This window comes from Mya arenaria, chromosome 5 (genome assembly GCF_026914265.1).
Source record: "Mya arenaria isolate MELC-2E11 chromosome 5, ASM2691426v1".
In the NCBI taxonomy this organism is placed as follows: Eukaryota; Metazoa; Mollusca; class Bivalvia; order Myida; family Myidae; genus Mya; species Mya arenaria.
Genome location: NC_069126.1, coordinates 40963349 through 40980605, shown reverse-complemented (window position 1 = coordinate 40980605; position 17257 = coordinate 40963349). Strand labels below are relative to the sequence as shown.

Below are 17257 nucleotides of genomic sequence, written 5' to 3'. Positions count from 1 at the left end.
AATTTAATATTAATGAACCCATTTGGTTATATCTTTATTTTAAAATACACCTAAAACCCAGGTTGCATTATCCTTAAAATCAAACTTTTATCGAAAACGGGCATGATGTGCTCATGGTGTCCATACAGGTTTAAACTGACGGATTGTCAAAGGTTACACTATGTGAAGTTATTAACAGCCACGTGGTATCACATGCTGCCTCGTGTAACTGTATTATATCACATTTAGCTGTCACCTCAACCCGTGTAACAGGCATAGTTACTATATAAAGACATCATGGGAATGGTAACCAATGTTGGTGACACTTCCAATCGTCTCCTTTGACATCTGAATACTACAGTTAAGAAATACATACGTATTCAAGTAATACGTACACGCATGTAGGCGAAACATCTAGGCGTGTTTAAATGCACGGACTAACGTCACACCTAGCGCGAAATGCCACGTGTTACAGAATTGCAAGCGGGGATTTATTACTGTGTTTATTAAACAGAAAACAATAATTTCTATTATTTTGTTTTGCTGAAAGTGTGTTTAATACTCTATATTAAATTATTTAATAATTTAGTACTGTCAAAAACGTTTGTTTAATGCACGATAGTAAAGTACGATTGTTTTCACGATTATCCAAGCACTTTAGAAATGTTTTCATATCCAACTGTTCCGCATTTTAGATTATCACGTTCATTTTTAGCTAATGAAATCGCCTGTCGACCTTAGTTTAAACGATTGTGAGATGAGTTATTAAATTAATCACGATGTTACGCGACAGTTTGGTCTTGTGCTGTGGAGGTGACCACAAATCAGACATGCCGGCCTTTAAAAAGTATCGAGCTTAAATATTAAACGTGGAACTTACTCCCGGCGGATCCGCGATCTCGTTACTTGAATTGTAGGTTATAATCAATGTTTCTATTCACAATAATTATTTAAGTGTCTCTGTGGTAATCCAAATTTAGCACGTACAATGTTGAATATAGCGATTCGAGAAATTAAAATCAGCTGTTTAAACAGCAGCTTCAACGGCGCGTCTTTTTTTTAGCTACGTCACAAATATTTTGAAATACGTAATTTGTACAGACTCAAGCGTCATTTTCGCGCTGTCGGATGTTTTTCGAATATGTTGCGAATATCGATAAACATGAATGTAATTACAAATAAATGCGTTCATCAAGGAAGCGCTGTATGGGTATCTTATAGTTGATGCTTGATAAATAGTTCGAGGGGTGAAAGCGAAAAGGTTCTATCTGCTTCTTTATTTAATGTCACTTAGAACCTTTTCGCATTCACCCCTCGAGTTGCGCCCACGTCCGGACATACAAGGGATGTGTTACCATACCAGGCACTGTAGTAGACATCAATTCAAGGGTGAAAGCGAAATGATTCCATCTGCTTCTTTATTAAATGTCACTTAGAACCTTTTCGCATTCACCCCTCGAATTGTGTGTTGCAAAAGGGGTAGTTAGTGTAGTATGAAGGTATAATACCAGGGACGATTTAAAAATAAAGATTCAACTTCTTCAACTGAACTCAAAGTTTATTCATTAATGTAAAGTAATAAATGTACTTCGTTGTAAAAAAAGGGGAATCAATCAAGGATATACTGATGAAGCGTTCGAAGATAAATCGTGATTACTACGGAATGTGAGGGAACCCATAATTAATTGTCACGGCAACGCATAGCCCGCACAGCGCAGCGTAATACTATTGTTGCTTGACAATGTATAATTCAATCGCGAAAAATATTCATATATTTGACTCTCTCGGTACACGAACAATTTAGACTTTAAAATAAGATAAAAAATTGTTCAGTTTGCATATGAATGACGTTATGTTTTATTTTCGGCAGAATAGACTACGGTTACAACGTTTGGGACGACGGCGCTTTCGACACGGAAACAGACGACATTCCCTACCTCCAATATTGAAGAGCAGTCAACAAATTTACCTCCCACTAAAGAGTACTCACACACAAATTAAGGAAATATGGAGTTGTGCCATTAAATGTTTGCAGTAAATAACCAACTATCTAGCATTTTAAATATGTTAGCGATATGTTATTGTTAAATCCAAATGTAACTAATGACGATCTACTAGAAGATCATTTTTGGAGATGTATTGTGTATTTTTCACAACAACAACAAGAACAACAACAAGAACAACTTTTAATGCGTTCAGGCAATCAATCCTGTCTACAGCATACAAACAATTTATGAGCAAACATGTTTCAAATAACGCTTCTACAGGTAATATTACCAAAAAGAATAATACTACAATGTGAACATATAGCATAACTAACAGTCCATTAGTAGAAGTGAAATATTTTAACAATTTAAGTCTAAATCTATACCAAATACTATTAGTATTTTCCTTTACAGCTATTATAATGTATAAATGTTACATTTCTAAGGAGACAAATGTACATCCCTGTCTTCACTTCCATGTCAATGGGCCATTCGCCACACCTGCATTTTTAGCTTGTTGTTAAATTTGAAATTTTTTATACAAATCTTTATGGAAATAAAGAAATAAAACAAGATGAATTTGTATTTATTGAAGCGCTCATGACTTTACTAGTTTCTATTGTGGTTTTAAATGGCATTTACATACGTTAATGTAGGATCTGGTCTTTTTTTAATTATTTATTTATTTCATTTCCCACTTGCAACAACGGCAATTTTATATTTTACACAAATTTCACTGCCGAAAATCTACCCAGTTCCCTGACACTTAACTATGCACTTTCTACCCAATTGTAAAAATAAAATTCCCATTTTTTGCTTTGAAACCCCCCCACTATTTTTAATGAAGAAATTGTATGAAAGAGATGGTGTTTTTTTAAAGAAATAAACTTTCTAGATGATATTGGAAATCCAATCAGTAATGATTTCCCAAAAAATAAAATAGAAATTCATTGGTATGCTAGTATTGTGACATAACATATGTATAAATAATTCTTAAAGAGAAGGCGTATAAAGGTCCTACACATGTGAGTTCAGTTGATGGTCTGGAAATCGAACCTGGGTCACATAGGTGAGAAGCGAGTGTACTAACCACTGTGCTAACCAGACAACTGATGTCTTTTATTTCTATTCCTTCTACAAGAACTGCATACATGCCATAATGCACGGAATTTTGTTCCATCCCCCAGTTACTAAGAGAAAATGACTAAGTCTTTATTTATCTCTATGATGATGTTTTGAATGTTTTGATGAATGCCAAAAGAAAACATGTTTATGAACATTAACAAGAAGTGATGAATATATTTCTTGATCAAATGCAAACAAATCTGACTATTTGGAAAATGGAAGAAATGAAAAATACTGATATTTACTAATATTACATTTTATCACCCATGAACATAGAAGAATTTGAGTTCCTTGATTCAACAGTGTTATTTTGTGGACTAGAAATCGTCAATCTGTTGGCTGAACCTTGGCCCTCTCTCAGGAACAGGTGATCCTTTGCCCACTCCTAGGAACATCCATCTGACAGCTGACCCTTGGCCCACTCCTAGGAACGTCCATCTGACAGCTGACCCTTGGCCCACTCCTAGGATCATCAATCTGACAGCTGACCCTTGGCCCCCTCCTAGGAACGTCCATCTGACAGCTGACCCTTTGCCCACTCCTAGGATCATCAATCTGACAGCTGACCCTTGGCCCCCTCCTAGGAACGTCCATCTGACAGCTGACCCTTGGCCCACTCCTAGGATCATCAATCTGACAGCTGACCCTTGGCCCCCTCCTAGGAACGTGCATCTGACAGCTGACCCTTTGCCCACTCCTAGGAATGTCAATCTGACAGCTAAACCATTGCCCACTCCTAGGAACGTCCAACTGACAGCTGAACCATTGCCCACTCCTGGGAATTTGCATCAGCCAGCTGGACCCTAGTCATCTCCTAGGAACTTCCATCTGCCAGCTGCACCTTGGTCATCTCCTAGGAAATTTCGTATATAGGATTCTTGAACATCACATGCTGAAAATTTTCATATTACTAAACAATAAATACAGAACTAGTAACATTAAAGAACAAAATAAATTAAGTGGTGTTCTCACACAGTGTATAAGCAATGTTGTTGGTGATATTGAGGATATTTGTTGAATTCAGTTTAAGATCTATTTTATTTACAAGTGTCATAGAAAATATAGTTTTTCTATGACCTCAAGTAAATTGAAACACGATCTTACACTGAAATCAATAAATTTTCCATTTCGTTCATGCTTATTTTCAGAGTTTTATGAGTATTTTACTTTATTTTTTCTAAATACCGACTTTTTTGGTAAAGAGTGTTTTCTACGCAATGACCAGTGAGATGCCCCTCATACAAAATTATAGCTGATGACGTAGCTGTCAATTATCCTTTACCGGTTCGTGGATAAAAAGTTCTCCGATATTTTTTTTATAGTTTATTATTGACTTGTTTTTTAGTGTAAACATTTTATGAACAATAGAACAATAATCAATGAGCTTTTATTTATGCATCTTTGTTCCAAAAAAACACATCACTCTTAAAATAAACAGGATACCTGACCAAACGTGGGTGGGGTAAAAAAAAATCATCAGTTAAATGTTGTGTGAATTTTAATTGTTTTGTATGAAAGAAAATCTAAGACTTTAAATAGAAATTATCTTTAAAACAAGAGATGTTTTTCAAACATTATGCCCCCCCCCCCCCCTGAGCGCCATGTTGTCAGGATTATATGGACAATTGATTGAAATATGCATGGACCGAAATGACAGCTGATTTGTCGCTAACATTGTATGCCGTTGAGGCAGTTTTAAGATTATGACCATTCAAAGTTTGAGGATAGAGTGTGTTATGACCATGACCTTTGACTCTATGACCTCAAAATCCATAGTAGTCAGCAGCTGGTCATCAAAAATCTAAATGTTAAGTTTGAGGGCCATGGGTGCAGGCATTGACAAGTTATCACACAGACAAGCATTTTTCGTTCAAAGTCACTGTAACCTTGACCTTTGTTCCAATGACCCCTTAAATCATAAGGGGTCATCTACAGGTAAGACACAACTCCAAGTCAAGTTTGAGGGCCATGGGTGCAGGCAATGTCCAATTATCACTTGAAACATTTTTCGCATTCAAGGTCACTGTGAACCTGACCTTTGACCCAATGACTCCTAAAATCAATAAGGGTCATCTCCTGGTCAGGCCCAACTACATGTCAAGTTTGATGATCATAGATTCTGGCATTGAGATATCACTGGGAGAAGATTTGTTAACTTTTTTGCGTTAAAGGTTACTGTGACCTTGACCTTGGCCTGATGACCCCCAAAGTCAAGAGGGGTCATCTACTGGTCAGGCCCAACCTTCATGTCAAGTTTGATGACCATAGGTCCAGGAATTGTCAAGTTTGCTTTCAAGGTTACTGTGACCTTGACCTCTGACCCCTTAAATCAATCGGGGTCATTTACTGGTCAGGCCCAACCTCCAAGTCAAGTTTGAGGGCCATGGGCGCATGCATTGTTGAGTTATCACTCGGGCAACCTTTTATCATTCAAAGTCACTGTAACCTTGACCTTTGGCCCAATGACCCCTAAAATCAATAGGGGCCATCTACTGGTCAGGCCCAACCTCCAATTCAAGTTTGATGGCCGTGGGTGCAGGCATTGTCGAGTTATCACTCAGACAACCTTTTACCATTCAAGGTCACTGTGACCTTGACCTTTGGCCCGATGACCCCCAAAAACAATAGGGGTCATTTACTGGTCAGGCCCAACCTCCAAGTCAAGTTTGAGGGCCATAGGTGCAGGCATTGTCGAGTAATGACAGGGACAACCTTTTAACATTCAAGGTCACTGTGACCTTGACCTTTGGCCCGATGACCCCCAAAATCAATAGGGGTCATCTACTGGTCAGGCCCAACCTCCAAGTCAAGTTTGAGGGCCATGGGTGTAGGCATTGTCGAGTTATCGCATGGACAACCTTTTACCATTCAAGGTCACTGTGACCTTGACCTTTGGCCCGATGACCCCCAAAAACAATAGTGTTCATCTACTGGTCAGGCCCAACCTCCAAGTCAATTATGAGGGCCATGGGTGCAGGCATTGTTGAGTTATCACTCGGACAACCTTTTACCATTCAATGTCACTATGACCTTGATCTTTGACCCAATGACCCCCAAAAACAATAGGGGTCATCTAATGGTCAGGCCCAACTTCCATATCAAGTTTGATGACCATAGGTCTAGGCATTGTTGAGTTATCACTCGGACAAGCTTTAAAATTATTTTACCATTAAAGGTCACTGTGACCATGACCTTTGACCCAATGAGCCCTAAAATCAATAGGGGTCATCTACTGGTCAGGCCCAACCTTCATGTCAAGTTTGATGACCATACGTCCAGGAATTGTTGAGTTATCACTCGGACAAGCTTTGGTCTACCGACCGACCGACCGACCGACCGACCGACCGACCGACATACCTACATGCCTGTGCAAAGCAATATACCCCTCTTCTTCGAAGGGGGGCATAATAATTAAAATTTACCATTATTCAAAACAATATTAAAGTATGTATTTTGGCTTATTGAAATAAGCTACTTTAAATAGGCCTGTTATTCTGGTTGTTAATTCAAGGCGACCCAGGTTCGATTCCCGGCCTGGGCACATGTGAGTTTATTAGTGGGCACCAAGCCGGACAAGTAAGTTTTATCTGGGTACTCTGGTTTCCCCCACAACACAACACCACTCTCTTTCGCAGCATTGTGCCAACGAGAGTGACTTAGTATAATTTATCATAGCTTTCACAATTGTTGTAAATATATAGTGTTCAAACTAATCTGGTACATGGTATACACACACTGTTATATAATATTATTACTCTCGTAAATGCTACAAACCTTACCTTAATCTGCAAGTTTTCAAGGATTATAGCTTCCAGGAGCTTCTGACAGTAGCCTGATCTTATTGCACCCAGCACCTTACTTTCTTTCACCTAGAAAGTAATTCTATATTAAAGCCATCCTAACAAGAGCTGTCACAGAGACAGCGCGCTTGACTATTCCACTGATTTTCAGTGTAAAGATTGAAAAGTTTTGGCGAAACATGCATTAAATAGTAGAGCTATAGATTGTGTTTTTGTAGTGGTTTTACTTCTTAACCAAATATTTGTTGATCCTTGGAGGGTTAGGGTTTGGTTGAGGTATAAAGATTAAACGTAATTAAATTTATTCATTCAGTGACTGAAAAAAAAGGTCTGATGAGAACAAAAACATTGTCCCATGTTTTTTGCTATCATATTCATGTTATATTCAATTGATATATAGTCAATGGACAATATAAAATTTAATTGATTCCCCTGCTGATTCTAAAGGCTAAATAGATGGAATGGAAAGAAAAAGTTGGTGAAATATTCCAACCAAAACCTGCAATACCACTGTAGTGTGATGGACTCATGTGAACGCTGGATATGAGGTATGAGTTTGTATGGAATTGTTTGAAATAAAAGATCATTGTAAATACCGGTAGTGTAGCATCAAGATTTGACCTAGTATTCTAGTTTTTGACCCAAAATTATGAAATTTCATACTAATAAATGATTTCATCAAGGAAAACATTCTGAATAAGTTTCATGAAGATTGTCCAGACCAGAAATATTGCAAAAAATATAGGTTCTTAAGTGTTCCATGAGGTTTTTCTAACCTAATGACCTAGTTTTTGACCCCATGTGACCTTGTGTCAAAGAAATCCAAGATTTCATGGAGGCATATATATGCTGTTAAGGTTTCATAAAAAATGAAGTGTTTTTATTGCCTCTGTTTGTTCCAATGTGTGACATTAAAATAGGGTCCAATTTGAACTTTATGAATCTGCTGTACTTCTACTAGCGGCACTGCCATCTCCATTGATTTTCTCAAGCTGTTCATGCTCTTTAGTATTGTACCCTATGGATAGAAACTTTATCATTTATCTTTTTAAGTTTTATTATTCTCAAGGCCCAGTTGAGCATTGTTGACAGTTTTCCTCCATGTTTACAATTTGCTACCAGTTTGCAGTATGTCGTAAATAAAGGACAAAGTTATTCAGGTAATTCTACAATGCGCAGCCAGTTCACGTGATCTACAGTAGCAGTCATAGAGCACCAAATATACGCCATATTTACAGAAATGAGTGACAATTTCTGACTACGTTCTAGTCCGATTGGTGTACTGTATATGCTTTTATGGCAGAGATTGACCAGTATTCAATAATTCCAAAGATTTGACGTAGTGACCTATTTTTCTAATCTATGTGACCCACTTTAACATGCGGTCGAGATTTCAACAAATAGAACATATTGACCAAACTTGATCATTATCTGACTAATCGCTACCAAGATATGGATCCAGACAGAAAAATTGTGACAGACACAGCCCAAACCATATTCCCTTCCCCAAAACTGGCCCGAGATGATTTTGGTCTAGTCAGATGGGGTTGGAGGTATAGAATAAGATGGAGCCAAACAGCATAACCAACTTACCTGAACAATGTTATGAGTGTCAATCAGCTGGCTGATGTTGTAGATCTCTGCAGGTAAGAGATAATGTCTAAAAGATCGGCGTAAAGTAAGACTTGAGTTGAGCTGACAGGCACTATAGGGCAACACCAGTAGCGCCAGCCTGTTCAAATGCAACAAGATGAAATCAAGCTAGTTCTCTCTTTTATTTTTTTATCTGCAAAGGTATGCCACAAATCAAGGTCATTCAAAAAATAATCTTCCTGCTCAGCATAATTTTCAGAGTTCATTATCTGAATGTCATACTTAGTAATTTTGCTATAGTTACGCGTATATACAAATGTACGTATGTATTAAAATTAAGCCAGTCATGGAAAAATAAAGCATTGTTCACAGATACCGCTGTTAGTGTTTTCTTTCTAGAGGAAAAATGGTATAACTAAACCATGATTACAACTGGAGTTGTTGGACTTCATACACATGGGTGTATGGTCTCTAGCAACATGTGTACTCAAGTTTCATTTGAATATCTTGAATGATTTTTGATACCAAAGTTTTGGCAAAGCAACATGCAAACTTCAATCAAACATTTCATAAGATAGACATAACTTTTATTGAGTTTACCTGGTATTTATCGTCTCCTCTTGGCCATCTATCCTTTCAACTGAATAGTCTGAAATCAGCAAAAACATAAAAGTTTGAGGACTAGGGAGTCGATCAGTCAAACCCCTGGTTCATGCCAAGTAAGACACACCTAATGAATTCTATTTTGTATTGATCAGCCTTCTATTCTGTATTTGAGAAACTAATTCAAACTGATTTTTTGTTTAATTCGAAATTGCCATCAACAATCGATTTCAAATGCCTTGGCAAAAATCACAAACATATGCTTACACACAGAGTTCAGACTGGCAGTGGGAAGACACTCGACCTTGTAGCTCTCCCCATACATGTTAGTTAGGGCGTCAGTGACTCCTTTCTTGATCTCTGAAAATATAAAATAAAATAATTATAAGAGATCAGACACTGGAAGCTGTAGCTCTTCACAAACATGTTAGTTAGGGCCTAAATGACTCCTTTCTTGATCTCTGAAATTAATAAATGAAATAATTATTAAAGATCAGACACTGGAGCCTGTAGCTCTGAGTCTCCCCATACAGGCTAGTTACACCTTCCTAGATCTCTGAAATAATTATTAGAGATCAGGCGCTGGATCCTGTAGCTCTCCCCATACAGGCTAGTTAGGGCCTCAGTTACTCCTTTCTAGATCTCTGAAATAATTATTAGAGATCAGACGCTGGATCCTATAGCTCCGAGTCTCCACATACAGGGTAGTTAGGGCCTCAGTTTCACCTTTCTGGATCTCTGAATAATAATACAAAATCAGACACTGGACCATTTTTACCTGCATGGTCTTTTACACCTTTTCTTTGAAGTATTGATGTTAATTATTCAAACTAGAGTGACTCACAATCATGTCAATTTCCAAAGAATCAAGTATTCAATTTACTTGATCCTGGACCATAGCTTGGTAATTACTGAGTGTGCTCGTAACCCAATTTTAGTGTCATATCAAATACCATATGGACTTACCTGCAACCGTAGGATTGTCTTTGATGAATTTTGACACAAATTTATCTGGCTGAAAGTCGACTTTACATTGCAGGACACAGCCCAATTCTGCAAACGCCTGCTGGATCACATACAATAGCTGCTTGCAGTGTTCCCTGGTTTCTACATCCTGGTCTGAAAGTATGATAGATAATGGATTAAATTCCAACGTGAAATAGTTAGGAAATAGTAAGATGACCTGAAGTAAGACCGTAATGATTAGGAATGGGCGGATTAAGCATTATTATGCATTTTTTTAAGCCTAGCACATGCAAGCGATATAGAGCCTGTATATAATTGTGCGTTTCATCTACTGTAGCGCCAATAATTTTCACTGAAATTTTGAGGAAATGACTTTTCGGATCGGGCACTTATCACATTGAATAGAACATTTCTATCATATTTTTTTTAACATTCAACACATTGAGAGAAAAAATAGCATGCCATTCACAATATTCAGAAAATTAAAAATACAATAATGTACATGTACCATTGACCATGTCCAGAAACAGTGGCGACAAGATGTATGGCTGTAGATTAACTGGAACATAGCCATTGTTGATGATCAGGCTAGCCGCTATTTCTAGGAGTTGACAAACATCCATCCGGTAAAAATTCTCATGCAAATATTCCTCTACCTAAGAGGGAAAGGAGTTTATATTATGTTTAGGATTTTCGCAGGTTGAATTCTTGTATGGATACATTGCCAAGAACAGAGTTACAGAGAAACTTATTACATACTAGTCTAGTATTCTTGTGAAAAAAAGGAAAGACAACAACATGTTTAAAAAAAATCTACATACAAATAAGACTGCAATGTAGACTAAATGTGTTTTTATGTGTTCTGAATAATTAATAATGCATTGTTGTGACAACCACTTCCATGATTTAAGACTATTAATACATGACTTATGTTATATATGTATCATACTTGAATAAAATAAAATAAAAAAATAAATCTCAGGACAAAGAAATGAAAATTTCCTGACAAAAATACAAAAAGTTTTACCAGTTTTATAAATCTTGCCAATTCCGTTTCTTCCATTGAACAATGCCAGGAAGTTCCACCCAGACGTTGTGTGTGCGTCTTAAAGAGACGTGCCTGTATAGGGTGAATGATAGTGACTTGGTCATATTCAAGATTCTGTGACTGCCGATCTAAAATTTCAATGAATTTCACACTCTTGTAATCACTTACAAACTGCTGTAATGGAACACCTTTCAGAAACTGCATGTGTGTCTTTAAAAGACGTGCAGCTATAGGCTTATTGACAAATACATGTTCATATCCAATTTTCCACGCCTTAAGTATGGTGTGAAGTTGAAAGACTGTTATGATCTTGTAATCACTTTTCAACATGAGTGTTATAGCAGCCTCTACATAAGAGGGAGTACAGTTTTGCTTACATAAATACATGTAGTTTATAATGTGACAGAGTGTGTCCAAATCAAATGTTTGAATGTAACTTAAGCTGTCCTGGTGTGTCCAGACCTCAAACAATTTCAGTAAACATTTGTTCTGATAGTTCTCGGAAATGAAATAAGAAAGGAGATTTTTAATGTCTGCATCTAATGACAATGATCTCGAAGTATTTCTCAATTTCTTATTCCATTTCTCCAAAAAGTCTGTATTTCCACCATATGATTCCACAATTTTCCCGATTTTGTAAATATCAAGAAAACTAAGATGATTAATATTGTCAAAGACAAGGCTTTCGAATTTGCCTAAATACACGCTGTTGTGGCCTGGAAATGACTCAAATACTTTTATAACACACGATGCAGCAATAGTCTCTCTTTGCTCCAGAACTTTTGCTGAAATAAATTCCAGCATTTGTTCCTTTTCATTTGTTGCATTTCCAGTAGGTGTTATGTTTTTAATTCTTGAAGCCAGGGACAGAAGGAATTCATTAGAACAGGGATGTTGTTGCAGGCATAGACAAAATCTCCGCAAAGCCCACGAGAGTATGAATGTTGGTACATTTCTGTACAGCAAACATAGCAGTACTATCTCTGACACTTCAGCAGTTACTTCTGCTTCAACCGACACTTCAGTAAACCCAGGTATAAGCTTTTCTTCAAATTTTTGTGTATCAAGTTCCAGAGTCAATCGAAACAGATCATCCAAGATTGGTGCTACTGACTGGTAGTTTTTCAGAACAGTTTCTCCAGCGAGAACACCAACTGACAACAGTCTTAATAGACCATAAGTAACATGGTGGTAATGCAATAAGCCATCTGACGTCACCACATCATGGCCCTCAAGTAAATACCTTAAAAAATAAATGTTCAGCTTTCTGTCATCCACATGGAACTCTTGGGCATTGGTAAGATTTTCTCCATGATAAGAAGCATATTTCAAAACTGGCCACCCTTGTCTTAATCTTTGAATTCTCTTCAGGTACAATTGTTCAGGTCCGGCCTCTTTAGTACCTTTTGAATCATACATAAATGGAATGGAAGGATTTCTTGTCCATTGTTGTAGCTTATAGTCATCGAGAATGAGATTCCAACGTAACCATTTCGGGGACTGTCCATATAGTTTCAGTCTCCTGCTGATGAAGGCCATTATAGGGATTTTTCTGGAAAAAAAAGATGCAAATACTTGATGAATACAGTAACATGTTCATGGATGTGAGAAAAAAAGGAGCATTTCATGAATATTCAAAGACCATATTCTTATTTCTTGACTTAAATTTATTCATAATATAAATTTATGTAGGTTTTAAAATATATGCACTTATGTAGAATTTTATAAGGGTCACCTCTGATTTAGTAAATATTCTTTGGTGAAAGTTCACTGTTGACAATTTAATCAATAATGATAAATGATAATAAATTACTCAGACAAATTGATAAATTAGTTTGTATTATATATTCGAATTTGGCAGTAGCCCGATATCTGCAGGCTACCAAATTTCAGCTCGGTATTTCTACTTTCACTTTGAATCACCCTCTTGCTATTTTGACCTTGACCGCACACTTGGCTATGTCTTAAATGCACTAAGCTTTTTTATTAAATGGCTATCATGGACTTTCCTGGTTTTAATGACCCAATTGGAAAAGCATTGGAATGTTGTGCAGGGCTCATCCTAGACAGAAATTTTCGGGAGAAGTGAGAACGGGGGAGGGTGCGGGAGGAGGGTTCCCCTTCCTGTAAGTCGGAAAATTTTGAGATTTTAAATGTCAAATGGTGGGTTCTGGTGTGTCCTGGACAACTTTTCTATGCATTTAAATAGGTGTTTAAATTGTTTTTAAAATAGTCATACTGGTTGTTTTTAGTTGGAATTAATGTGTTGTATATACCTTTAAAAAAAAGTCAAGTTTCAAACATTTTATTACATGCAAACGGTTACCCTATCATGCACACATACATATACATCAGAATTTAAATACATGATACATGATGGCATCTTGTAACTCAGTTACACTCTTGTTTGATGTGTAAGAGGGTGAGGGCCCATTCATGAGATGGCCAAGATCAGCACCTATGGCCCCGGTAAGCCGGAGGTGGTACTGAAATTCCTCCTTGGGGAGCTCCCGCTTAGCCAGGTGGTAGGCAGTCTTAAGGAGCTTGGGGTCAAGCTCGTCATCCTTGGACAGTTTGGCCAGTACGATTTTCCTCATGGGTTCCTGGGAACGCAGAGCTGTCTCTCCAAGGCGGCCTTGTGCTGATTTGCTGAAAAATATTTTGCTGAAAATACACATATTTCTTTAAAAATATTTCACAGTATCTCATCATTTTCAGCTGTCATTTAAAATAATTTGGGCATATATTACAACATGTTTTAAAATATATAAAACCAGACACCTTAAAAAGTTAAAATTAATACCACTTTGAATTGATTTATCTGCGGACTAAGCAATGCTTCTATTGTTTTAATAAATACTTACACAAGCCATGTCTCTGATGATTGGTTGTTTTTGCTGGTTGGTCATGTCCAAGGACGTAGGCGTTGTCCAACTTAGCACATCTACAAACTTCGCAGTGCCATTTTTTATCTGCATCTTGTTTGACCTAACTGAAATTATTTTGATAATTTAACTTTTTGAATGATTTCTTATTTGAACTGTCGATCATGTCATCACTATCAACATCGTCAGCTTTACGTTTCAGGCCTGGAGAATCCCGCATAAGCCACATAGAAAGCATGATTACTATTAAACAGAACGCAAAATATCTCATATATAGAATATTGATGTGAACCGTTCGAAGAAAAAATAATGGAAGCATTTCTGAAATAAAAAACAACAAACCTGGAACTGTGATTCGCACTTGCCCTTCTCGCTAACTTCGCAGTAATCACACCCAATTAAGTTCATTTGTCATCAGTGCACATCATTTAAACCGCTATTGTCATAAAGTATAAATCCTAATTGGCACAAATTGACATTTACAAACATCGGCAAGTGTAAATATTAATCCCTTACAATGTTATTACATCGATGACGTAGTGCATGTACACAAAGTCAATGGTGCAAACACGTGCCTCGATTGAATAAAACAAGCGTTCTGATTGGCCAAAGTCAATGGAGCATATTTACTAGGTTTAACACGATTGGCTGTTTGTCAACTGAACTGACAGGCGGAAGGCGGAGTCGCTCTGTTTTGACAAGCGTTAGTTCTTAGCGATATCGACTTTTTGATCTTTGAAAAAGTTGGCGAAGTTGACTTCGCTTTGATCTTAGAAAATAGCGAAGTTGCCGCGGGCAAGGCGACTTAATCGCCTAAGTCGCCTGGTAGGATGAGCCCTGGTTGTGCAATGTGAAAGTACAAATACCACAACACAAAACGTTCGATTTGGATAAAAATGTCTTGGTCTGCAGGCGGACACTCTACCGCGTCACTATAAAAGCTAGCTGTATAGTGAGACAGTATAAGTGCCCCTATACACACATCATATACATGGTTACATTAATCAACAAGTTCACAACGGAAGAGCAGGGATCGAATTTAACTTTTTTTGCCACTAGCAATTTTTTGCAGGGTGCAAACTGTTGCTTACTAAATACAAAATAAAATACTGTAATGCCTACAGTTGATGTTTTATCGCTGGCGAATTTTTTACAAACATCATTCTCTTTTGTTTCATACAAAAGTTTGGTGTTCAGCTCCATTTCCTTTTTTGGACAGTTCTGACAGATGCCGTAGAATCGCACCCAGACTTTTGGGTTGCGACGAAGTACCGAGGATTGATGCATTTTCGCTAGGTTCAGTGGGGGGGGGGGGGGCATTTGGGTAAATCCCCGCGTCACCATCAGCCTTTTCACCTTTTGCAGGCCTTAATTTCGCGTAACAAAAAGTGGTTATTTTCTTCTCCATTTTTGCCAGTGACGAATCACAATCAGTTATCTTCTAGGCGCTCTGTTAAATATCCGATAATAACATTTGAGTATAACAACAAGCGTCCATACACTGTCACGTGATTATCTAAAACAGTTTTTCTTTGAGGCGCTTACTTAAATATTTGATTATAACATTTGCGTATAGCGACAAGCGTCCATAAACGGTCACGTGATTATCTATTACACAGTAAATTTGCGAAAAGGAGTTTTTAAAGCGCAAAGGACAGTTTGAGGGAATTTGTCGATTTTATTTGCGGTCACAAAAATATTGGAGTGCCAGGATTTTCTACTAGCATTTTTTTATTCTTACTCGCATTTTGGGAGTTAGCGACCGTTAAATTCGATCCCTGAAGAGATGATATTTCAAGTTTCTCTTATAATGCATGTGCAAGGTTTGCATGTCAGTCTGTATTAAACGTGTTTTAGGTGGAAAATTTTCGTAGTTATTGAACCTCTTCATTGTTTCTTAATTGGCATTTTCAGTGTTGTATCTGCGCATTATGATTATGTTAGAACTGTATCAAGAACTGGCATAAAAGTTACATTTTTCTTGAAGCTTAATCTTTTACCTTGCTGGCTGTGTAAAAATTATAGCGTTTTGTCAAATATTTTAGACAATATTTGACATTGTTCAGGGCAACTGTAGGGGATTTCTGGACATGGGAACCTTGCCTATTTTATATATATGTAATAATAATATTTTTTCACGTTACACTCTAAGAAATTCCTTGAAATGTGATTTTATCAATTTTAATTATTTTTGGTTAATTTTTAAACAATATCATCTGACTGAAGAGCCACATTTAAAAAAAATATATTTTTAAACAATATAAAAAGACTGAAGTGACGAAGCTATGTGACGATCACCTGTGGCCGAATCTATCTGTCATATTAACAATGATATAATGTTGTAGTGAAAATCGGTTGAACAAAAGCAAAAGCATGACTCATCATCACCATGAATTTATCGTCATAAGCAGAATGAAAAAATGGGTTAATTAAATTGACTTCATGCAATTAAAATTAGATTTTTCTCCCACTTGTCAAACATGCATCGCGAAAATATATGATAATGACATTTTCACGATGAAAAGAGTAAAATTACATACGACAGTGGTACAGAACGTTGAGTAATGCCTTACCCGCATACACTTTAGAAAATTAGATCGCGGCTTTGCAGAATGTGTGAAAGCAAAAGACAAATCTGTAAATTTGGCATGTTTTGCCACAATCCGAAGACCTCGGCTATTCCCCATCAAAGCAATGGGTGGTGCTAAAAGCGGGTACCCGGTTTATCTATCTATCTATCTCGGGCGATACTATTTCCCGGTCCCGGTCTCATCCGGTCTCTGTTTTCAAAATTTTATAGTAGGTATCGGGCGTGATCGTGAAGGTGTGAGTGACCGCGGGGGGTAATAGGATTGCAAAAGATTACAGTTGAATAACGTTGTTAAGAAAACAAATATTAGATATTTGATGATAATTATTTCATATTAATAAAACAAATAATAAATTAAGGCAAAGATAAAAAACCATAAAATCATAAAATTTAACTTTTTTTGTCTCATGTATTTATGCCATCTGAATGATCGTCTATTTTTATTATTTATTTTCTGGCATCAAATGAACAGAATTTTTTTTATTTTGGTATACCAGAAAACGCGACTTTTCATTTTTTTAGGAAAACAGATATTTTTTGATTTTCTAGACGGCCGACTAGATGTTCCCTCATTTCACTTACAACGAACTTGACATTTGTATTTACATAGCCATTCTTTAAACAAAATTCAACAGCAATAGCAATTGCAAAGACACCACAGTCATGTACATTTGGTCGTTGTT

The 17257-nt window shown here is 37.0% G+C and overlaps 1 protein-coding gene across 3 annotated transcripts; it reads right to left on the bottom strand.

The window, feature by feature from the left end:
- Window positions 1-2151: 2151 nt before the first annotated feature.
- Window positions 2152-16669, bottom strand: LOC128233549 (uncharacterized). 3 transcript variants are annotated; one of them, XM_052947268.1, is made up of 9 exons: window positions 16558-16669; window positions 11079-12651; window positions 10554-10707; window positions 10052-10204; window positions 9353-9445; window positions 9083-9131; window positions 8483-8621; window positions 6869-6958; window positions 2152-3981 (listed from the first exon to the last, which is right to left on the bottom strand). In XM_052947268.1, the coding sequence occupies exons 2-9, from the start codon at window positions 12636-12638 to the stop codon at window positions 3943-3945; spliced, it is 2277 nt and encodes a 758-aa protein (XP_052803228.1). In that variant the 5' UTR covers window positions 12639-12651; window positions 16558-16669; the 3' UTR covers window positions 2152-3942. The 3 variants fall into 3 exon arrangements, with proteins under 3 accessions (XP_052803228.1, XP_052803229.1, XP_052803230.1); XM_052947269.1 differs by having other exon boundaries at window positions 2152-3942; XM_052947270.1 differs by having other exon boundaries at window positions 10560-10707.
- Between the last annotated feature and the right edge of the window lie 588 nt (window positions 16670-17257).